The sequence below is a fragment of the Schistocerca piceifrons genome, chromosome 9 (genome assembly GCF_021461385.2).
Source record: "Schistocerca piceifrons isolate TAMUIC-IGC-003096 chromosome 9, iqSchPice1.1, whole genome shotgun sequence".
NCBI lineage: Eukaryota > Metazoa > Arthropoda > Insecta > Orthoptera > Acrididae > Schistocerca > Schistocerca piceifrons.
Window position 1 is genome coordinate 162,130,044 of NC_060146.1, and position 24,635 is coordinate 162,154,678.

The 24,635-nt window shown below is 42.7% G+C and overlaps 1 protein-coding gene across 1 annotated transcript in view; it reads left to right on the forward strand.

Moving 5' to 3' along the window:
* Positions 1–22,815: 22,815 nt before the first annotated feature.
* The window catches only part of LOC124716800 (H2.0-like homeobox protein), a gene marked incomplete at its 3' end in the record, with an annotated part of 110,658 nt that continues 108,838 nt past the window's right edge, over positions 22,816–24,635 (forward strand). Inside the window, exons 1-2 of the mRNA XM_047243348.1 lie at positions 22,816–22,890; positions 22,978–23,029. Of these exons, the coding sequence (XP_047099304.1) occupies positions 22,816–22,890; positions 22,978–23,029 (127 nt within the window). The remainder of the gene's footprint in view (positions 22,891–22,977; positions 23,030–24,635) is intronic.

Consider the following 24,635-nt stretch of genomic DNA (forward strand, 5'->3'; position numbering starts at 1 on the left):
TACTGGTCTGCCTGTACTGTATCCTCATCTGGGTATCTTGTTTCTTGTATAGCCAGAACTTTTAGTTTGTGTTCATCCATTAGTTTTGTCAGTTCTTTTTGTTTACCTGTTCTCAGCATTGAGTTCACGTTCAGTGTTCCTATGAACGTTTGATGTCTGTTCCTATGTTTAGTGTTAGGGATCCTAGGACCCTCCGACTGGTCTGTTGCGCAATGATGCTGGGCCCCCGGATCCGAATGCCCAGCTTCGGTGGTATTACCACCACGGGGAGGAAACTTTCTCATTGCACCTTCCATTTCTGATACTTGGTTAAAGCTGTTGTTTCCAGAGGTATACACCTCCTTCCACTAAGACTTAGTTCGCTACACTAAGAAGTTAATTCAGGCCGCTCCTCTGGAGTACAGACGCCTTTCGCAGCCGCTTCTCTGAAGTACAGACGCTGCTGATTGAAGATAACTCTTCCGCTCCAAAAGCCGTTGGGACATATAGTGTCTTCTTCCGCCTTCTGGACCGTTGGTTAATCTTCACCTTTTCCGCCAGTTCCGCCGTTCCGATGATCTTCATCTCCGCCTTCACTGCCGTTGAGGTCTTCACCGTTACCCTGGCAAGGGACCCTTACGAGGTACTATCACCCGGGCCAGGTGAACCAAGGTTTTTTAACGAGGTTGTTACTCCTCCCCCTCCTCCTTTTTCAACCGGGCTCATTTAGTATACAGTGTTTTTTTTTCTATTTAATTTGGTAGAAGTTAATCATAAACAGCCGTACGGTTTGAGAGAGTTTTAGCTATACAACTAGCGTTTTTGTAATTACATCACTTGCGTTATTTAGGTTTACAGTTCATACACAGGAAGTTAAAGAATAAAATACCATTTCAGTCTGCGATAACAAAACCAACAAGTTACAGCATTTATCCCTCACTGCGTCGTGTCCGAGGAGGTGGTCTCTTTTCGTCCCACACTGTGAGCTTATTAAGAATATTTAAAAGACTGCCAATGAGTATGAAGTGCACCGAACTACTTTCCAGTATATACATAATTTCCCGTGTTGTGACCTTTTCTTCCTCGTTTTAATTTTTGTGTGTAGTCCACACAAGTTGGAAATTATTTCAATTTGCCTTCAGTTTTAGGTCTTGTTAAAGCCTTTCCAATAGTCTCGTCAGTCTTAATTGCTGACTTCTTTCTTCATTTCCCATCGGAATTTAAAATTAATCCTTCAAACTGGTGGCCGTGGTACTGTGCATCTTCTCAAAGACCTTTTGATAATGATAAATATGAACTTCTGATATTGATGTAATTATCGTCCGCTCCGGCCCTTCCGAGACGTTGTTAATGCAATGTTGCTTTCCACTGCAGCTTCACTTATCTCTTGGCTTATGCCCGTTATCTCGCCACTGGTCGACAAAATAGTCGTAGAAATCTTGAAGCTTTCCTGTTCAGGCACGCTTTCCTGAATACACAACCAAACACCACCCAGAATTTCCAGGAGAAGATCTGCAACAGTTAACGAGTTCTTCTGCGATAGTGTATTTCTTCCTTTTCCTTATAGGCAAGAACGAGGTAGCAACATTGAACTTGTTTCCACAAACATCGATTAAAATAACAATTGCACCTCATAACCTCTGTTTCAGGAACAAACTTCTGCCTGATTGGACGATAATAGTTTGGAAGTCTATTGAGACGAAGTGTTTCTTCCAGGCGTGTTAGTTTTAATAGCTCAAAAAAAATCATACGTTTCTCGCTTGTTGTTCCCTAGAAAAGCGTAGACAGTTGGAGTAGTGTTTGTTTCCTCCGAAGCACTTGTAAGATCAGCGTGAAGTATAAACAACTCTCCAAACTGCCTGCTGGAACTCTGAACATTCCGTCCACAAAGGATGATTCACAGCTTGACAAACATGATTTTTCCCTATTCGCTGGCAAACACCAATATTCTCTCATCCTCTCCCTCTTGTCATTAGCAAGTAAAAAACTGCTGCCATCTTTCATCAGAAAATATTTTCTTGAAAGAATATGCCTCCAGAATCGGTCAGATCTCGTCTTTAATACGTCTGTGCGTATGTTTCGCACTTCTATTCGGCGGTAACAATGTTTCTAGGGCATAGCCTCTATGGAAGAGCTGCCGTACTTCAACATAAACTCATGAAATTGTGCTACGTATTTCTTTCACGCAGTTTTTTGCGCTTACAAAGTATTTTCGCACTTCATTTGCTGCTTCATCTGGACAACAAACATGGCTACTTTCACCTAAAACTATTGTTTTTAGTGGATGGTCTTCCTCTTGCTTTGTTATCTACTAGCTCCGCTCATGTATCAGCAAAATGAAATGAAATATGGGAATGGCTTCATTGGCTGGCAGGCCTCGTTCGCGAACTTCAGGCGCCTTGTGCGTGTCCTTTTATTTGGCACCACTTCGGCCACTTGCGTGAGCGGAAAAAATTCGACCGAACCAGGCGTCGAACCGGGGACCCCAGGGACGAAGGTCAAAAACAGTAATCACAAGGCCGCATACAATGGATGTCACTTAAAAGCTATAACAGACACGTGACGCTCAGTGACTAAAATGCAGTGTCTCTCTGACTGATATTGTTATGGAAGTACAATTAAACATACAGAGAATTGTATAAGGACTGTATTCATTACGTTGACTCGTACTATACAGACCATATGAAACAACAACAGCGGTTTCGCAAATATACACTACTGGCCATTAAAATTGCTACACCAAGAACAAATGCAGATGATAAACGGGTATTCATTGGACAAATATATTATACTAGAACTGACATGTGATTACATTTTCACGCAATTTGGGTGCATAGATCCTGAGAAATCAGTACCCAGAACAACCACCTCTGGCCGTAATAACGGCCTTTATACGCCTGGGCATTGAGTCAAACAGAGCTTGGATGGCGTGTACAGGTACAGCTGCCTAAGCAGCTTCAACGCGATACCACAGTTCATCAAGAGTAGTGACTGGCGTATTGTGACGAGCCAGTTGCTCGGCCACCATTGGCCAGCCGTTTTCAATTGGTGAGAGATCTGGAGAATGTGCTGGCCAGGGCAGCAGTTGAATATTTTCTGTATCCAGAAAGGCGCGTACAGGACCTGCAACATGCGGTCGTGCATTATCCTGCTGAAATGTAGGGTTTCGCAGGGATCGGATGAAGGGTAGAGCCACAGGTCATAACACATCTGAAATGTAACGTCCACTGTTCAAAGTGCCGTCAATGCGCACAAGAGGTGACCGAGACGTGTAACCAATGGCACCCAATACCATCACGCCGGGTGATACGCCAGTATGACGATGACGAATAAACGCTTCCAATGTGCGTTCACCGCGACGTCGCCAAACACGGATGCGACCATCGTGACGCTGTAAACAGAACCTGGATTCATCCGAAAAAATGACGATTTTCCTTTCGAGCACCCAGGTTCGTCGCTGAGTACAGCATCGCAGGCGCTCCTGTCTGTGCTTCAGCGTCAAGGGTAACCGCAGCCATGGTCTCCGAGCTGATAGTCCATGCTGCTGCAAACGTTGTCGAACTGTTCATGCAGATGGTTGTTGTCTCGCAAATGTCCTCATCCGTTGACTCAGGGATCGAGAGCTGGCTGCACGATCCGTTACAGCCATGCGGGTAAGGTGCCTGTCATCTCGACTGCTAGTAATACGAGGCCGTTGGGATCCAGCACGGCGTTCCGTATTACCCTCCTGAACCCATCGATTCCAATGCGAGCAGCAGTGTAGTGATACGATAAACCGTAATCGCGATAGACTACAATGCGACCTCTACCAAAGTCGGAAACGTGATGGTACGCATTTCTCCTAGGCATCACAACAACGTTTTACCAGGTAACGCCGGTCAACTGCTGTTTATGTATGAGAAATCGGTTGGAAACTTTCCTCATGTCAGCACGTTGTAGGTGTCGTCACCGGCACCAATCTTGTGTGAATGCTCTGAAAAGCTGATCATTTGTATATCACAGCATCTTCTTCCTGTCTGTGAAATTTCGCGTCTGTCGCACGTCATCTTCGCGGTGTAGCAATCGTAATGGCCAGTAGTGTAATAAAATTCAAAAGTCAAAGAGATCTAGTTTTCTCGAAGAGTAGTTATTGTTCCATATTTCGCATTATATTCTTCAGATCAATAAATGCATTCTACTACATACTTTGTAAAGTAGCCTATGTTCTTCCTTGGTGTTCAAGCTCTCTCTATATCCTATTTTTTTCAAAATCGGTTGAGCGTTTTAATCGTGAAAGCATAACAGAAATTCACTTTCGCATTGGTAGTATTAGTATGGAAAAAGTTTACACAATGTCTCGTAAGTTACGTCTTTTCTGTTGCTATAGTCCACTATATGCTGATACCCATTGTAAAACAGTAAAGGTTTCCGGCTGGCGGCCTCGACAACATGTAAAATACAAAACACTAACTGCCAGAGATCAGATCAGTACTGAACTCCGGGAGAAAGCCACGCATCACAGCTGTCGCGGACAGGATAGAGTCCACGCAGAATACCACGACTGGTAGGCAGATGCGAAGTCGACAGAACATGCGTTGCGAGAGTGGTGGTGGTGGGGATTGCGGGCAGGCGCTGTAGGGGAAATGCCGAGCGCTAGAGGGTAAATGTCACTCTAAACAGAAGCCTACACTCACATGTTAAAATGCATGTGAATTCCTAATGCACCAAACTGCTTAGCTCTTCGGTCCCTAGACTTAAGCACTACTTAAACTAACTTAAGCAAAATTATTCTAAGAACAACACACACACCCATACCCGAGGGAGGACTCGAAACTCCTGCGGGAGTGACCGCGCAGTCTGTGACACAACGCCTCAAACTGCGCGGCCACTCAGCGCGGCCCTACAGTCACATTTTTTGTAAAAATTAAGTGTAGCCCATCCACATCTACACTTTCATGGTAACCATTCAAAAAGATCTACTGTAACCTCTCCTTTGGTTAGTATCTAAAAAGAATTCCAATGAAAATGCAGCGATTTATTTTCGTTGGGCTTGTTAACCATTTGTAACCCTCAGCAAAGTGTTGTGAGTGCCGAATTTTGAATAAAACCTACACATGTCTCTGTTTGTCATGTTAAAATTTGCTTCTTTTGCCAAAACATAGTGGACCTTACACAGCCTCACCTCTGTAACGTGTTGTGGAGACGCAATTGCAAGAGACTTCTGAAGCTGTTATTCATTAAGTTTATTACGTGAGGTACAAAGGAAAAGTAAGGTCAGTAGCTTATCAAAACACTACATGTTTGGTATAAAATAAACGTGTAATGTCTTCAGTTTTTGTTCCAATGCCGATAGCGTCTCTCGTTTCACCTGCTATCGATGGCTCCTAAAAATTACATTCTTTCATCGAAAAAGTCTGTAGTTAGTGGAATAACATGGTAAATAATTCAGTTTTGCGTAATAACATTATGGTAAAATACTCTCCTCTTTGCTATCATGCGCTGAAATCTCATTTCAATATCAGGTATCAGGTATTTTGTGGATATTTTACTCTGGCTTTATTGCTCGCGCGGTGCGATCGTAAATGAGTATGCTACATCAGATCCGTTTTCTCAAGACTGGTGACAAATAGAGATCACCACCCAAGTTTAAAGAAAAATTCGATGTTTTAGTTGAGATTCATACATAGCATCGTATTATTAATATGCACTAGACGTAAAATCACTTTTTTAATATGTTTTAATTTCAGCAACTTAGTGGAATATTGAGAAAGACTATTCTATAAATCTGCATTCCTTTGTTCATGGTCTGATATTTCTGTTTCGATAATTTCTAATTGTTGGAGTAAGTATGCATTGTCTCATTCTCAACAGTGTTTGTTTTCACAGTTAACGTTTTGTCTAATAGTAATTTCTTCATTAGCTGGTAATGTATACACCTGTAAAATATCTTCTCCTTCTTTATGGTAACTTTGTATTGTAGCCGACTATTTCTGTCATTATTAGACTCATTATTTCGCCCTAAATCAGCACTGGAGGATAGAGTTGGAACAGCATCAGTTTTCAACTTGTATTTCGAAGTCATATTGAACAGTTCACTTTTCATATCGCTTTGACTAGCCGAATCAGTAAAATTTATCTAGCAGCCACAAGCATTTTCAATGGAAAACGAGTCTGCACGTTTACAAGCATTTATCCATTTTCATTGGGTCTCAATCTTTTAAGGAAAATATATGAAACTTAATTCCTTACTTACATCTACATCTACATCTACATTGATACTCCGCAAGCCACCCAACGGTGTGTGGCGGAGGGCACTTTACGTGCCACTGTCATTACCTCCCTTTCCTGTTCCAGTCGCGTATGGTTCGCGGGAAGAACGACTGTCTGAAAGCCTCCGTGCGCGCTCTAATCTCTCTAATTTTACATTCGTGATCTCCTCGGGAGGTATAAGTAGGGGGAAGCAATATATTCGATACCTCATCCAGAAACGCACCCTCTCGAAACCTGGCGAGCAAGCTACACCGCGATGCAGAGCGCCTCTCTTGCAGAGTCTGCCACTTGAGTTTATTAAACATCTCCGTAACGCTATCACGGTTACCAAATAACCCAGTGACGAATCGCGCCGCTCTTCTTTGGATCTTCTCTATCTCCTCCGTCAACCCGACCTGGTACGGATCCCACACTGATGAGCAATACTCAAGTATAGGTCGAACGAGTGTTTTGTAAGCCACCTCCTTTGTTGATGGACTACATTTTCTAAGCACTCTCCCAATGAATCTCAACCTGGTACCCGCCTTACCAACAATTAGTTTTATATGATCATTCCACTTCAAATCGTTCCGTACGCATACTCCCAGATATTTTACAGAAGTAACTGCTACCAGTGTTTGTTCCGCTATCATATAATCATACAATAAAGGATCCTTCTTTCTATGTATTCGCAATACATTACATTTGTCTATGTTAAGGGTCAGTTGCCACTCCCTGCACCAAGTGCCTATCCGCTGCAGATCTTCCTGTATTTCGCTACAATTTTCTAATGCAGCAACTTCTCTGTATACTACAGCATCATCCGCGAAAAGCCGCATGGAACTTCCGACACTATCTACTAAGTCATTTATATATATTGTGAAAAGCAATGGTCCCATAACACTCCCCTGTGGCACGCCAGAGGTTACTTTAACGTCTGTAGACGTCTCTCCATTGATAACAACATGCTGTGTTCTGTTTGCTAAAAACTCTTCAATCCAGCCACACAGCTGGTCTGATATTCCGTAGGCTCTTACTTTGTTTATCAGGCGACAGTGCGGAACTGTATCGAACGCCTTCCGGAAGTCAAGAAAAATAGCATCTACCTGGGAGCCTGTATCTAATATTTTCTGGGTCTCATGAACAAATAAAGCGAGTTGGGTCTCACACGATCGCTGTTTCCGGAATCCATGTTGATTGCCACATAGTAGATTCTGGGTTTCCAGAAATGACATGATACGCGAGCAAAAAACATGTTCTAAAATTCTACAAGAGATCGACGTAAGAGATATAGGTCTATAGTTTTGCGCATCTGCCCGACGACCCTTCTTGAAGACTGGGACTATCTGTGCTCTTTTCCAATCATTTGGAACCCTCCGTTCCTCTAGAGACTTGCGGTACACGGCTGTTAGAAGGGGGGCAAGTTCTTTCGCGTACTCTGTGTAGAATCGAATTGGTATCCCGTCAGGTCCAGTGGACTTTCCTCTATTGAGTGATTCCAGTTGCTTTTCTATTCCTTGGACACTTATTTCGATGTCAGCCATTTTTTTCGATTGTGCGAGGATTTAGAGAAGGAACTGCAGTGCGGTCTTCCTCTGTGAAACAGCTTTGGAAAAAGGTGTTTAGTATTTCAGCTTTACGCGTGTCATCCTCTGTTTCAATGCCATCATCATCCCGTAGTGTCTGGATATGCTGTTTCGAGCCACTTACTGATTTAACGTAAGACCAGAACTTCCTAGGATTTTCTGTCAAGTCGGTACATAGAATTTTACTTTCGAATTCAATGAACGCTTCACGCATAGCCCTCCTTACGCTAACTTTGACATCGTTTAGCTTCTGTTTGTCTGAGAGGTTTTGGCTGCGTTTAAACTTGGAGTGGAGCTCTCTTTGCTTTCGCAGTAGTTTCCTAACTTTGTTGTTGTACCACGGTGGGTTTTTCCCGTCCCTCACAGTTTTACTCGGCACGTACCTGTCCAAAACGCATTTTACGATTGCCTTGAACTTTTTCCATAAACACTCAACATTGTCAGTGTCGGAACAGAAATTTTCGTTTTGATCTGTTAGGTAGTCTGAAATCTGCCTTCTATTACTCTTGCTAAACAGATAAACCTTCCTCCCTTTTTTTATATTCCTATTAACTTCCATATTCAGGGATGCTGCAACGGCCTTATGATCACTGATTCCCTGTTCTGTACATACAGATTCGAAAAGTTCGGGTCTGTTTGTTATCAGTAGGTCCAATATGTTATCTCCACGAGTCGGTTCTCTGTTTAATTGCTCGAGGTAATTTTCGGATAGTGCACTCAGTATAATATCACTCGATGCTCTGTCCCTACCACCCGTCCTAAACATCTGAGTGTCCCAGTATATATCTGGTAAATTGAAATCTCCACCTAAGACTATAACATGCTGAGAAAATTTATGTGAAATGTATTCCAAATTTTCTCTCAGTTGTTCTGCCACTAATGCTGCTGAGTCGGGAGGTCGGTAAAAGGAGCCAATTATTAACCTAGTTCGGTTGTTTAGTGTAACCTCCACCCATAATAATTCACAGGAACTATCCACTTCTACTTCACTACAGGATAAACTACTACTAACAGCGATGAACACTCCACCACCGGTTGCATGCAATCTATCCTTTCTAAACACCGTCTGTACCTTTGTAAAAATTTCGGCAGAATTTATCTCTGGCTTAAGCCAGCTTTCTGTACCTATAACGATTTCAGCTTCGGTGCTTTCTATCAGCGCTTGAAGTTCCGGTACTTTACCAACGCAGCTTCGACAGTTGACAATTACAATACCGATTGCTGCTTGGTCCCCGCATGTCCTGACTTTGCCCCGCACCCGTTGAGGCTGTTGCCCTTTCTGTACTTGCCCAAGGCCATCTAACCTAAAAAACCGCCCAGCCCACGCCACACAACCCCTGCTACCCGTGTAGCCGCTTGTTGCGTGTAGTGGACTCCTGACCTATCCAGCGGAACCCGAAACCCCACCACCCTATGGCGCAAGTCGAGGAATCTGCAGCCCACATGGTCGCAGAACCGTCTCAGCCTCTGATTCAGACCCTCCACTCGGCTCTGTACCAAAGGTCCGCAGTCAGTCCTGTCGACGATGCTGCAGATGGTGAGCTCTGCTTTCATCCCGCTAGCGAGACTGGCAGTCTTCACCAAATCAGATAGCCGCCGGAAGCCAGAGAGGATTTCCTCCGATCCATAGCGACACACATCATTGGTGCCGACATGAGCGACCACCTGCAGATGGGTGCACCCTGTACCCTTCATGGCATCCGGAAGGACCCTTTCCACATCTGGAATGACTCCCCCCGGTATGCACACGGAGTGCACATTGGTTTTCTTCCCCTCTCTTGCTGCCATTTCCCTAAGGGGCCCCATTACGCGCCTGACGTTGGAGCTCCCAACTACCAGTAAGCCCACCCTCTGCGACTGCCCGGATCTTGCAGACTGAGGGGCAACCTCTGGAACAGGACAAGCAGCCATGTCAGGCCGAAGATCAGTATCAGCCTGAGACAGAGCCTGAAACCGGTTCGTCAGACAAACTGGAGAGGCTTTCCGTTCAGCCCTCCGGAATGTCTTTCGCCCCCTGCCACACCTTGAAACGACCTCCCACTCTACCACAGGTGAGGGATCAGCCTCAATGCGGGCAGTATCCCGGGCAACCACAGTCGTAGTCCGATCAGGGGATGCGTGGGACGAGCTGGCCGTCCCCGACAAACCCCCATCCCGACCCCCACAGTGATGCCCATTGGCAACAGCCTCAAGCTGTGTGACCGAAGCCAACACTGCCTGAAGCTGGGAGCGAAGGGATGCCAACTCAGCCTGCATCCGAACACAGCAGTTGCAGTCCCTATCCATGCTAAAAACTGTTTTGCTAAGAACGTCTGAACTAATCTACAGAGAGCGCAAACAAATCGACAAAATTTAAACGGTTATTAAAATACAAGATTGCCTAGTAAATGCAGTAATGCTGCTACTTGCGCACTGCTGACACTGCTCGGCGGCGGAAGAAGACTAAGCGAAATTACACTATTCAGGTACTAAAACACGATGCTACACTCTCAAATACTATAATACGCCCGAAATTTATGAATTAAACAATGAAAGAACCAAAAACACGCAAAGAAATTAAGAATTAAACTATGTAACAAATGAGTGAGCTAGGAGTATACGACTTGCTGCTCAGCTGCTTATCCAACGGCGGCAGGGAGCACACTGACTGCGACCAACCGACACTGGCCGTTCAAAACAAAACAGTAGACAAACGACTACGCGAATTTACACTATTCAGGTACTAAAAACGCGATGCTACAACTCTCAAATACTATAATACGCTCGAAATTTATGAATTAAACAATGCAAGTACCAAAAACACGCAAAAAATTAAGAATTAAACTATAAAACAAATGAGTGAGCTAGGAGTATACGACTTGCTGCTGCAGCTGCTTATCCAACGGCGGCAGGGAGCACACTGACTGCGACCAACCGACACTGGTCGTTCAAAACAAAACAGTAGACAAACGACTACGCGAATTTACACTATTCAGGTACTAAAACGCGATGCTACAACTCTCAAATACTATAATACGCTCGAAATTTATGAATTAAACAATGCAAGTACCAAAAACACGCAAAAAATTAAGAATTAAACTATAAAACAAATGAGTGAGCTAGGAGTATACGACTTGCTGCTGCAGCTGCTTATCCAACGGCGGCAGGGAGCACACTTAGTTGTCCAATGTCGTTAGTACAACTGATGATCGTGCTGCAAACCATTATTTTTCACTTAAAAACTTACTCAAAAAGTGCCTCAATACACTGATAATTACATCGTAATTCTATACCCAACCGCCAGTCACTAATAAACATTCACGCTACCGTTAACAACCTTGTTTTAGCTCGTAATCGCAGTTACAACACAATACGCTGTGGCAATTGCAGGCTACTGAGCGCTGGTTGGGTTCACTCTGACGTCAGCGGGGCGACTTGCTACTGCACATACACCTCGTGATCCCTACTGTGTATTCTAGTAACCGTGGTTTAACTCTTCACTGTAGTCGTGCGTCCATTGGACCCACGTTCAACACTTGAACGTGTGGAAAACGTGGCGGAAGCTACACTACCCCCTGCTTCTGGGAACCAATTAGCAATAAAGTGATGACATGACACACTGCATAATGGGTGTGTTTCAGTAGCTGCTGCTAAGGTCCCTATCGTTATACACATGGGTCCCCTGGACCAACCACTCTAGATATGCGATTTATTTATTTTTGTTATTTCTACAGTTTTATTGTTTTATTTGAGGTATTTGCAATGATAAATCTAGCTAGTGCATATAGAAATAGATATGAAATATTACAGCAATAGTTCTCTGAACTCGAAGATATTCAAGATGATGTTGAAGTGAATGATGGGATTAATCCCACTAAATACTTAACGAAAAAAATTGAGACGCGTTGGGTGAAACACATCCTGCAACAAATTCTCATGTCATGAAACATAACATTATAAGACTGCCTCGCATCGCTTCCCAAGAAGTGTCGAAACATTTGATCCAGATAACCAAAGACTCCCGATACAATTTAGAACGAGCAATGCCTCAGTTCTAAAATTTCAACTGGCAGCACCAGAAAATGATCGAAGAACCCTATGGCTGGAGAGAAATAAGAGAAAGAGATTCTCTTTCCGTCTACCCAATAAAAAAAAGCAACGACTGTACAGTCCATGCGTTAAATGCAAGCTGCCTATCTGCATATATTGTTCTAAACTACGGTGCATTTCGTGCATGTAACTTGGCTCAGTTTGACCATCATCAAAATATTTGTAGAATGACATTTTAAGTTTTTGTATTGATGCTTTTAAGGAGGACATTTTAAAATTTAAGAAATAAGCTGTTTGTTTAATTCATCCTTGGTTAGTAGTTTGTACCCACTTTTTCACGATCGCACGTTCCTAGTTCAGATTTGTTTTTGTAAGCGCAACGTAGAGTAAGAAATGAAAGTTCCTATCGTTGCGTTTGCCAAATGCTTCGTTTGCTAATGTTTTAGTTCATAGAATAATGTTATAATAAATGTTATAAATAAAACATACTTTTTTAATATTTCAAAGTAGCTAGACCCAGGGGCCCACAACTATAGAAGTACTTTCTGCACCTATAGTTGAGGATCAACGGTACTTATTTCGTTTATTATGGATTTAATTCTTAATTAATTTTCTTATTTATTCCATCTGAATGTTACCATGATACTAGCAGGTAGTATTCGTACCTGTTAATTCTAATATATGAACAGGGATCGAAATGCTTGAATGCAACACACTTGGTTGAAGATTATACTATCAAATTACTTCTCATTAGGAAAATGGAATGCGCACGACGACTGTGATGTAATTTTCAAAATGGTAGAGATCAGCAATCAATCGTCCTTTCCGTTCTAGCTTCGTTAGAGCAGGTCCAGAACTTAGTTAGTAACTAGCCATTTTAATTGCTAAGAATACAAGGAGTACATACTAAGAGCGTGTTTTGTTGTCTTCAGTCCGAAGACTGGTTCAATGCAAGTCTCCATGCTACTCTATCCCATGCAAGCCTCTTCATCTCCTACGTATATATCGCGAAAAGACCTCGAGTGTACAAGTTAGAGAGAATTGAAGCTTAGTAGCAGTCATTCTTAACGGCGAAACATTCGCGATTGGAACAGGAAAACAGGGAAATAGTACTGGTACACCATGTACTCTCCAACACACACCAGAAAACAAAAGCAGTTTAATACTGCAGTGTCATCTAATTGTAAGCCGCATTGAAAGTTTCAAGCCTCTAACTTATTGGGAAGCTTGTTCAGAATCCACTGCAAAATTTGTACCGAACAAATAGACAAGAAAGCAACCTAATAAAGACATGTTAAAAAGTGATTATTCAGTTGTATATACATAAATGTACAATACATTACCAGATATTAAATTTCTTAAAACCAACTAATTGGTATTCGATACCACAAGTATGAAAATTCGTATTTAAGTAAGTTTACATTTTGAAAATATTTTATTTTTTTATTCATGTCCCTGTGAAATGAGCTACTTCATTAGTAAAATTTTTCTTTTTAAAATTCAGTCTTGATCACACCTCATATGTTACAAGAACGTAGGTGACCGGTTTCGGTCATACCTCATGGCCATCATCAGACCTATAATGTAATTTAGAAAGTAATAAAACCTTACTAGATTGACAATAAAATATGACAAAATGGTTATAAGAATAAAATACAATAAGACTTGTTATACCCATAGCATCCTTCGAAGATGGTATGTGGAGCACTCTTCTCAGCTGCTGCGATGTCAACTGGTCCCAGCAAGTGACGAGCATACGCTTAAGTACGAAGATGCTCCGCTTACCTCTTCTCCCTCCACCTCACGTCAACCAATCAGTATAAAATGGAATCACATAATCGTCAAAACGTAAAAAAACGAAGTACAATAATAACATAAAAATAGTTATGCATAAAATATCTATTTACAACCATGGAATTACTTAAATATTGTGTAAAATATCGATTAAAAGCTATAAAATAGCTGTACAGACGATGTATATACTCAGTGTGCGCTCTATGGGCTAAGGTGTTACTACCACAATGGTTTCAAAGGCAACGATATTGTGGAGGTCTTTGGCATTGCGGCATCATGTCGATATGGGAGTTGTGAGTCGACTGCAAGTATACATCTATGCCAGATTCAGTCTGTCTGTATTACATTAACTTTATTTGGCACTGGAGATATTTGTAATGATGGAATGATCAGCTGCAGAGTGGTCTGATATTACATCGATTTTTTTAAATGTCATAAAACTGATTTATTAAAAATGGAGTCACATTTCGTAATATTTCTAGTTGGAAGTTTAAAATTGTGTTATTAATATTACGTACTGTTCTAGGGTACATTTCTGCCATGGATACAACTGGGTCCTATGATTTTCTGAACAAAAGAGTACATACGTGTTCATAGAATTTCGTCAAAGAGATCGTAAAAATGTTTTTCACGGAAAATACAACTGTTCATTGAGAAGCGCTGACGGTTCATCTCTATAATGGGCATATATCTCGATCTCCTCCAAAATATTCAATAATAATCCTTTATTAGCGTAATGAGGGACTTGCAAATTCTGTTGTACCGTCCCTTCAGCATGCTTATTAAAAGTTATATGATGGCCAAAGACTTCATTTGTACCTAGAAAAAAATTGTCAGCCGTAGACATGGTTCATGTATAACCGAAAAGGCTGGAAAAGAATGTAAATAAAATCTCTCGAACACGGTCAGTGAGCGAAAACATTCATAAAACGGCCAAACCCGGCAGAGACCTACGTCAGTCGCTTGTCTCGCTTTCAGTGGAACCACTCAAACCCGGTGAGTGAGTGAAAACTGTTGTGACTTGGCAAGACAGCCAAGTCACTATGAGAGGAAGCCGAAAGGCACGCGCTTAAGCTCACGCAGGCTGGCGCGAGGTCTGGAACAGTTAAGGGAATTAATAGTAGCAAATAAAGTAAGTAGTTGATGTAATACTTAACTTTAATCCATAAGTGGTGTACATCGGTCTGACGGTACAGGCATCACAAGTTAAATATCTATTGATAATGGCGCCTTCCTAGGTCGTAGCAAATGACGTAGCTGAAGGCTATGCTAACTATCGTCTCGGCAAATGAGAGCGTAATTTGTCAGTGTAGCATCGCTAGCAAAGTCGGCTGTACAACTGGGCGAGTGCTAGGAAGTCTCTCTAGACCTGCCGTGTGGCGGCGCTCGGTCTGCAATCACTGACAGTGGCGACACGCGGGTCCGACGTATACTAACGGACCGCGGCCGATTTAAAGGCACCACCTAGCAAGTGTGGTGTCTGGCGGTGACACCACAAAAACATTCAGAAAGCTGGCTGGCATGGTCCCAGAGACTAGTTCAATTAGACTGCAAAAAACGAGTGAACGAGAAAAACAGTAGACTGACCAACTGATTGTTAAAAACAGTCAGTTGTCACATCACTGGCCCGGGTGGGCTACAGGAGGAGAGTTCGGAGTGGAGGTGCTGGTGGCGAAAGCCTGTAATGGGGACCAGCACAGTTGTTCTTTCGGTGTGTAATGTTCAGAAAATGTTCGGAAGTGCGTTCCCATGTCATGTGGTGTGGGAACCGCCATAGACAAATACCCGTTTTCGAGGCGGTGGATTATTAAATACGGAGACGTGCTTGTTCTACCCTGAAGAGCCAAAGAAAGTGGTACACCTGCCTAATATCGTGTAGGACCCCCGCGAGCACGCAAAAGTGCCACAAGACGACGTGGCATGGACTCGACTAATGTCTGAAGTAGTGCTGGAGGGAACTGACACCATTAAACGTGCAGGGCTGTCTATAAATGCGTTAAAGAACGAGGGGGTGGAGATTTCTTCTTAACTGCACGTTGCAAGGCATCCCATATATGCTCAGTAATCTTCATATCTGGGGAGTTTAGTGGCCAGCGGAAGCCTGTAAACTCAGAAGAATGTTCCTGGAGCCACTATGTAGCAACCCTGGACATGTGGGGTATCACATTGTTCTGCTGGCATTTCCCAAGTCCATTTGAATGCACAATGGGCATGAATGGATGCAGGTTTTAGCCGTTCGAGCTGTCATTGGTTCGATTAAAATAATCTTTCATGTTGCATTCACCCCTACAGCACGGTTTCGGCTGTGTATAAAAGAACCATTACTTGCTTCGTCGATAGACCACCGACGCTGCATTCGATTTTTGCGAATTCATTAAGTCTGCCATTGCGAATCGCTGTGTGTTCACTGGGCATACAGTAGAATGCGGCGAACAAGTTTTACCTACTCGTGATTCATTTTTCGGTTCCAATATTAAAAAATCATGGCGGAGGATCTTATTAACGAGGACAGCACCTATCGCGTGGCATCCCATTATCACTTCGATTCGATCTCAGCGAAGGCGGGGAGTAGGCAACCCGCCGGACACCTCAGTTTTGCACTTGCCCGTCTGCTGATAAAGTAGGGGGTGGGCTAATTTCTAAAAATAGCGATACATCGTGTATCGATATTGATAAGAGACATCGATCTTATCGACATCGATATAACGATATATCTGACGATATTTTCAATACTTATGGGAATTTTAAAAAACTGATCGAAGTTATAGAAATGATTGACAGATGTAAGGCAAAATGCATTCTTGTACTTAAACATATATATCTCCAAATACATTTCAGCTAAAATAGTAAAACTTGAAACTGTTATGTACAACATAATGCTTGATATTCGGTGCAGTTTTTGTTTATAATCCGCAGCGATATACATTTTTATAAGGATTCGAATTTGTAATTACTATTGTTACTACAATGTATATTTTTCTCGTAAACTAAACAAGAAATTAAAAACTGGAATTTCACAGTTTACATCTGCATAAGAGGCCAATAAAACGATGGAACAGATTTTTGTTTAAGATGACAGTTGCTTTGAAATTAATTTTACAGTTTTGTGTGGCCTGCGATCGCGATATTGTCTTAAATTTTAAAGGAGCTCTTTTCTCAGAGAAGAGATAACGGAAAAGTGCTGCACAGGATTATTCAGTAAGTAATTCTTAGGAAGAATGCCAGATTTCAGGATGTTAGCTTTCATAGTTCCTGAAAAAAGATACATTACAGATCAAAAAAGTCAGTTTATAGCAATATGCATTTAAAGTTTTCATTTCCATTTTTGACAATAATGCTATACCTCTAGTAACTAATGCTGTCCATATCCACAATCTTCATTCTCTTCCTCGTCTTTTGGCGTAATCTCTTCTCCTGCCTCCTTTTTGCATTTTTTCTTCTGCTGCCTCATCTTTGTCCAGTTGCGCTACATCGATACTGCTGAGTATGTTCAGTGTGAATGCACCTGGATGGGTGCCCGGTCTCTGGAAGCACTTAATCCTAACTACATTTCCACTGTTGAACACTAGACAGGCATTACATGCAGCTAGCTACCTTCACAACAGTGAGGACACAAATACTGGCTGGGTGTTGTGTGATGTCCTTAGGTTAGTTAGGTTTAAGTAGTTCTAAGTTCTAGGGGACTGATGACCATAGATGTTAAGTCCCATAGTGCTCAGAGCCATTTGAACCACAAATACTGGTTTTGGAGGTGATTGTAGGTCTCATTAGTATTCTGTGCTTTCCCATGTACACATATTTTAAGCAGTTCGCGATTGGCTAGAAACCTGAAAGTTGGTTTTTACCTAAATCCATTGGAAAACTCGTCTTGGGCATTGCAAGCAGCATCACCAATTCCTTAACTAATTTTCTTCTTCGATGAACTCAAGTGACTTTGTCGAAAACCGTTCCTCACACTTGCAGTGGATCCTAATGCAGGTTGGAATTCCTGTGTGATGGTCTGGATAGATGTCTGCCTATTACACAATACGACCCTCTTCAACTGTCGGCGGTCTCTGTTAGTCGACAGACGAGGTCGGCCTGTACGCTTTTGTGCTGCACGGGTCCCCTCAAGTTTCTACTTCACTATCACATCGGAAACAGTGGACCTAGCGATGTTTAGCAGTGTGGCAATCTCGCGTACAGACATACGACACAAGTGACACCCAATTAGTTGACCACGTTCCAAGTCCGTGAGTTCCGCGGAGCACCCCATTCTGCTCCCTCACGATGTCCAATGACTACTGAGGTCGCTGATACGGAGTACCTGGCAGTAGGTGGTAGCACAATGCATCTAATACGAAAACCGTATGTTTTTGGAGGTATCTGGATACTTTTGACCACCTAGTGTATATCTGTATCTTTTTCAAGAGGGATATTAATGAGGTTGTTACCATCACAAGGAAGAAACAAAGTTACGCGATTAATTTTTTGTTTGTTTCCAATTGCACGCCTGGAGTCCTGTGGCGCAATGAAATCTCCGCTGCCACAGTACGGCAGCTTGCCGAAGGGAAACCTAAATAAACACCGCAACCCATCTGCACTGTAGCAAAGGGCTGTACGGCCAGCTACCGCACTGTGGAAGCAGACGCTTCAGTGCGCACGACTGCAGATGTTCACTTGGAAACAAACAAAAAGATTCTTTACGGAAGAACGGAAAAACTGGTGCAAGCCGACATGGGGAAAGATCATTTTGGATTTGGGAAAAGTGTAGAAACATGCGAGGTAATAATGACACTACGATTTATGTGAGAAGGTAGGTTAAGGGAAGTCAGACGTACGTTTATAGCATTTGCAGGCTAGAGATAGCTTCTGACAATGTTGACTCGAATACTCTTCGAAACTCTGAAGGTAGCGAGATAGATAAGAGGGAGGGAAAGATTATTTACAACTTATGTAGAAACCATAACGGCAATTATAAGAATCGAGGGGCATGAAAGGGAAGCAGTGATTGAGAAAGTGGTGGGACAAAGTTGCAGCCTATTCCAGATGGTATTCAGTCTGTACATTGAGCAAGCAGTAAGGGAAATTAAAGAAAAACTTGGAGAAGGAATTGAAGTGCAGGGATAAGAAGTAAAACGGTTGATGATGATGATGATGGTTGGTTTGTGGGGTGCTCAACTGCGCGGTCATCAGCGCCCGTACAAAGTCCCAATTTTGACACAGACCACATTTTACACAATCCAAATTTCAACTGTCACAATTGTTGATGAAATGATGACAACACAAATATCCAGTCCCCGCGCAGAGAAAATCTCCAACCCGGCCGGTAATCGAGAAAAACGGTTGAGGTTTGCCAGTGACACAGCATGCCTGTCAGAGACAGAAAGAGACTTGTAAGAGCAGTTGGACGGAATGGACGGTGTCTTGAAAGGGGGATATAAGACGAACATAAACAAAAGTGAGACAAGGATAATGGAATGTAGTCCAATTAAATCAGATTATGTCGAGGGAATTAGATTAGGAAACGAGACACTTGGATTTGCTATTAGGGCAGCAAAATAACTCATGATGGCCAAAGTATAGAGGATATAAAATGTAGACTGACAATGACAAGGAAAACGTTTCTGAAGAAAATGAATTTGTTAACATCGAATATACAGGGTGTTACAAAAAGGTACGGCCAAACTGTCAGGAAACATTCCTCACACACAAATTAAAAAAAGATGTTATGTGGACATGTGTCCGGAAACGCTTAATTTCCATGTTAGAGCTCATTTTAGTTTCGTCAGTATGTTCTTCCACCTATGCTCAACGGAGCACGTTATCATGATTTCATACGGGATACTCTACCTGTGCTGCTAGAACATGTGCCTTTACAAGTACGACACAACATGTGGTTCATGCACGATGGAGCTCCTGCACATTTCAGTCGAAGTGTTCATACGCTTCTCAACAACAGATTCGGTGACCGATGGATTGGTAGAGGCGGACTAATTCCATGGCATCCACGATCTCCTGACCTCAACCCTCCCGACTTTCATTTATGGGGGCATTTGAAAGCTCTTGTCTACGCAATCCCGGTACCAAATGTAGAGACTCTTCGTGCTCGTATTGTGGACGGCTGTGATACAATACGCCATTCTCCAGGGCTGCATCAGCGCATCAGGGATTCCATGCGACGGAGGGTGGATGCATGTATCCTCGCTAACAGAGGACATTTTGAACATTTCCTGTAACAAAGTGTTTGAAGTCACGCTGGTACTTTCTGTTGCTGTGTGTTTCCATTCCATGATTAATGTGATTTGAAGAGAAGTAATAAAATGAGCTCTAACATGGAAAGTAAGCGTTTCCGGACACATGTCCACATAACATATTTTCTTTCTCTGTGTGAGGAATGTTTCCTGAAAGTTTGGCCGTACCTTTTTGTAACACCCTGTAGATGTAAGCGTCAGGAAGTCTTTTGTGAAAGTGTCTATGGACTACAATTTGCATGAAGAGGTTGAGAGACGATGCGGCCATTTGGATGCACTTTTAATAACTTTTCTTAGATGTCTTAACCATACTTTTATTTTTTCAACACCACCTTACACGTTTCGACTTTCCGTCGTTTTCATAGGCAGTGTTATGTGAGACATATAAAATTGTTTATTCAATCACGTCAGCATTCCCAACCACGAGTTTGCACTTGTCTCGTGATTGAGAATGCTGACGTGATGCAATGTATCTAATGAACCATTTTATGTGACCGATATAACACTGCCTTTGAAGCTGACGGAAAGGCGAAGCGGGTAAGTGTGATCAAGACGTAAGGTAAGTTATTAAAAAGTGTACCTGTATGGAGTATAGCCACGTATGGAACTGAAACATGGTCGATAAACAGATTAGACAAGACAAGAATAGAAGCTTTCGAAATGTGAAGCTACACAAGAATGCTGAAGATAGATGGGTAGACCATGTAACTAATGAGGAACTACCTAATAGAATTGGGGAGAAGAGGAATTTGTGGCACAATTTGACTAGAAGAAGGGATCGGTTGATGGGACAAGTTCTGAGACATAAAGCTATCACCATGTAACGTATTACTATCTTTATGGCGTTTCTCATCGAGCCATATAAGTTATCTCGCATTTCTAGCTGCTTCTCTCTCACACAAGTAGTGATAAAAATTCAGAAATTTAGGGTCGCCAACAGCCCAAGCCCTTCCTAACCATTTATAAAAAAACGGAGCTGGAAAATTATTAGTTTAATTACTTTAATAATTTAATTACAAGTATGCACATTTCTTTAAGTAGCCAGATAAATAGCACTCCATGTCGTGCATGAAGCAACTTGATTAATTCAGGATTGGAAATCGGAGTAAGGGGGTAAGATCGACACCAAAGAATTTATCTTTCACGTCGATTATTTATTGTAACTAAATATTTGGTTGCACATCCTAACTACACATAACTGGTGCCTGACTCGAAATATTTAAGTAAGAATTACGTGAGAATGAAACAGAGCACAATTTAACTACAGCAAGAAGGAATACAGAAGACGGGGGTGGGGGACAGTTATACTATCATCTCCTTTGCATTAACACCATAAAAATATCTCAGCGAGATTTGCATTACGATTCTACGCATGGACTATACTGGACAGAGGTTTAACCAATACACAAGGCTGTGTGATAATTATTTAACGTACTAACTGCGTCTGCTGCTTGCAAACGGCCCAGCTATAGCACTTGGTGCATTCTGACTCAAACTGTTGTGCTGCTTTGTAGAAAGCGCACGAAAGAACAGATATTCTTGCAGAAATTGTAGCTCATTATACAAGCAAACTGTTAAAATAAACCCTATTGCGGTGCCGTGGTGGACCAGAAGGGTCATTGATTACCAAACACGTGGCACAAAATCGACACACAAAAAAGCAATTTCCACAAAATGTAAGATTAAAAATCTTTTAAAAAAACTCGCTTCACATGCTTCAGTTAAGCTGAAGTTCTTAAGTATTTCACCAGTTAAACATAACGAAGTCCTAACTCAACCTGCTTCCTATCACCTGAAACCCCCCTTAAGAGCTACGGTCCGTACTCACCAAGCGTTCACCGAAGAGTGCCCCTTTCTATTTAGAGATTACCTAGTTCCCCGTGCAGCGGAAGCTACCAAAGGGGTAGCCCTCCGTCACCAACCTCACACACAAAAACAGCTTTCGACTAAGATGGGTAAACCTCTCTGTTCAGGTATTGGAAACCTAAGTTGGTCATCCTGTGCTCTCCTTCAAACGAGAAGTAACATCGTCTGCTCCCAGCAGACGATGACCAGCTCAGCGTTTCCCACAAAACGAAACCGAAACTATACTGGACAGAGGTTTAACCAATACACAAGGCTGTGTGATAATTATTTAACATACTAACTGCGTCTGCTGCTTGCAAACGGCCCAGCTAGAGCACTTGGTGCATTCTGACTCAAACTGTTGTGCTGCTTTGTAGAAAGCGCACGAAAGAACAGATATTCTTGCAGAAATTGTAGCTCATTATACAAGCAAACTGTTAAAATAAACCCTATTGCGGTGCCGTGGTGGACACACATATAATATTCAATAGGCCTTATTTGAGTGGAGCTAAAATCAGGTAGTAAAGTGAATTCGACAAGCGTCTTATGAAACGACTTCACAGAGACGTTTCAACCATTATAGTACTGGAGGGAAAATGGGGGAGGGATTGAAATTGTAGAGGGAGACCAAGAGATGAATACACTAAGCGAATTCAGAAGGATGTAATTATTCGGAGATGAACAGGCTCATACAGAATAGAGTAGGTTGGAGAGCTGCATCTCTGGACTGAAGACCATAAAAATGGTTCAAATGGCTCTGAGCACTATGGGACTTAACATCTATGGTCATCAGTCCCCTAGAACTTAGAACTACTTAAACCTAACTAACCTAAGGACATCACACACCACCCAGTCATCACGAGGCAGAGAAAATCCCTGACCCCACCGGGAATCGAACCCGGGAACCCGGGCGCGGGAAGCGAGAACGCTATCGCACGACACGAGCTGCGGACGAAGACCATAAGAACAATAGCAACAATTTCATTTCTTTGATGTGATAACATCAACCTTATTACTACCCCTGGTAAACCAGAGTTGAAATGACAGTAGTGGAAAAACGTACGATTTATCGTGTAGGAGGTCCGTTATTGTAATCTGGGTTGTGGGATACAACTAAGTGAATGCCCGCAGGTTTCCCCGTGCCGTGTGCAGAGTGCGTCAGCTCGCTGCTGAGGTGCTGCCGCCTCAGCGACGCCGCGCACCAGCACCAACATCAACATCAGCACCGTCATCAGCACCAGCATCAGCGTCAGCACCAACACCAACACCAACATCAACATCAGCAGCAGACGTACACGGTGCACAGCCCGCGTCCCATACGGCCCTACACCAACAGTGAGTACTGACTGACACGTTCGCGTACCATTGTTTGAGAACAGGTTTCTCATAAGAATACTATTATTTTACCATGTATTTTCGTTTTCACATGTAAATGATTATTTACGAAACGTGAAGCAAAATACTTACTCTAAGTATTAATAATGCCATAATCGTTCACACTTAGTTCCATTGTTTACGGTGCACCATGAATCGTTCTTCATGTGTCGTAGATGTCCGCCTCTGGTAGCTGTGTGGTCAGCGCGACGTAATGTCATACCTACCGACCCGGGTTCGATTCCCGGTTGGATCGGAGATTTTCTCCGCTTAGGGACTGGGTGTTGTGTTGCCTTTATGATCATCATGGCATCCCCATAGACACGTAAGTCGCCGAAGTGGCTTCAACTTGAAAGACTTGCACCAGACGAACGGTCGACCCGACGGGCGGCCCAAGCCACACGGCATTTCCATTTGTCCTAGAGATTCACACATTTTTTGCGTATGGTACATCGTGAAACATCTGTCCACATAAAGGGCAATTTTACACATATTACATTCAGATCTGGCCTTCCCTCGATACCCTCCAAAAACGTAAACTAAGGTTTTGAAGTTGTAAAGAGCGTATTTTTCTTGCTCAACAACAACCAACAATATTTGCAGAGACAGTAATATTTCAAGATGTGCTTAATTTTAACTGACGTTGCTGAGGTAAGTAGAGTTTGCCGCTTACGTCAGCGGCAGAGTGGTACGTGGCGCGCCAGTTGCGGGGTTAATAGGAGGGAGAGGAGGCAATCGGAAGTAATATGGATTCGTCAGTGCGCATTATACAGACGGTCATCTTCGAATGCGGAACACGATTGTAGCAATTAATATGAAATCAAATTAAGGCTATTGTAATAAAATCCACTGAGTAAAAGAAAAATGGCATTTACGGTATTTAGTAAACATTTGCGATCGTGTCAAATATTTTAATTACTGTTATTAATTACACAACTAGCCATTAAAATTGCTACACCACAAAGATGACATGCTACAGACGCGAAATTTAACCGACAGGAAGAAGATGCTGTGATATGCAAATGATTAGCTTTTCAGAGCATTCACACAAGGTTGGCCGCCCTTGGCGACACCTACAACGTGCTGACATGAGCAAAGTTTCCAACCGATTTCTCATACACAAACAGCAGTTGACCCGCGTTGCCTGGTGAAACGTTGTTGTGATGCCTCGTGTAAGGAGGAGAAATGCGTACCATCACGTTTCCGACTTTCATAAAGGTCGGATAGTAGCCTATCGCGATTGCGGTTTATCGTATCGCGACATCGCTGCTCGGGTTGGTCGAGATCCAGTGACTGTTAGCAGAATATGGAATCGGTGGGTTCAGGAGGGTAATACGGAACGCCGTGCTGGATCCCGACGGCCTCGTATCACTAGCAGTCGAGATGACAGGCATCTTATCCGCATGGCTGTAACGGATCGTGCAGCCACGTCTCGATATCTGAGACAACAGAAGGGGACGTATGCAAGACAACAACCATCTGCACGAACAGTTCGACGACGTTTGCAGCAGCACGGACTATCAGCACGGAGACCGTGGCTGCGGTTACCCTTGACGCTGCATCACAG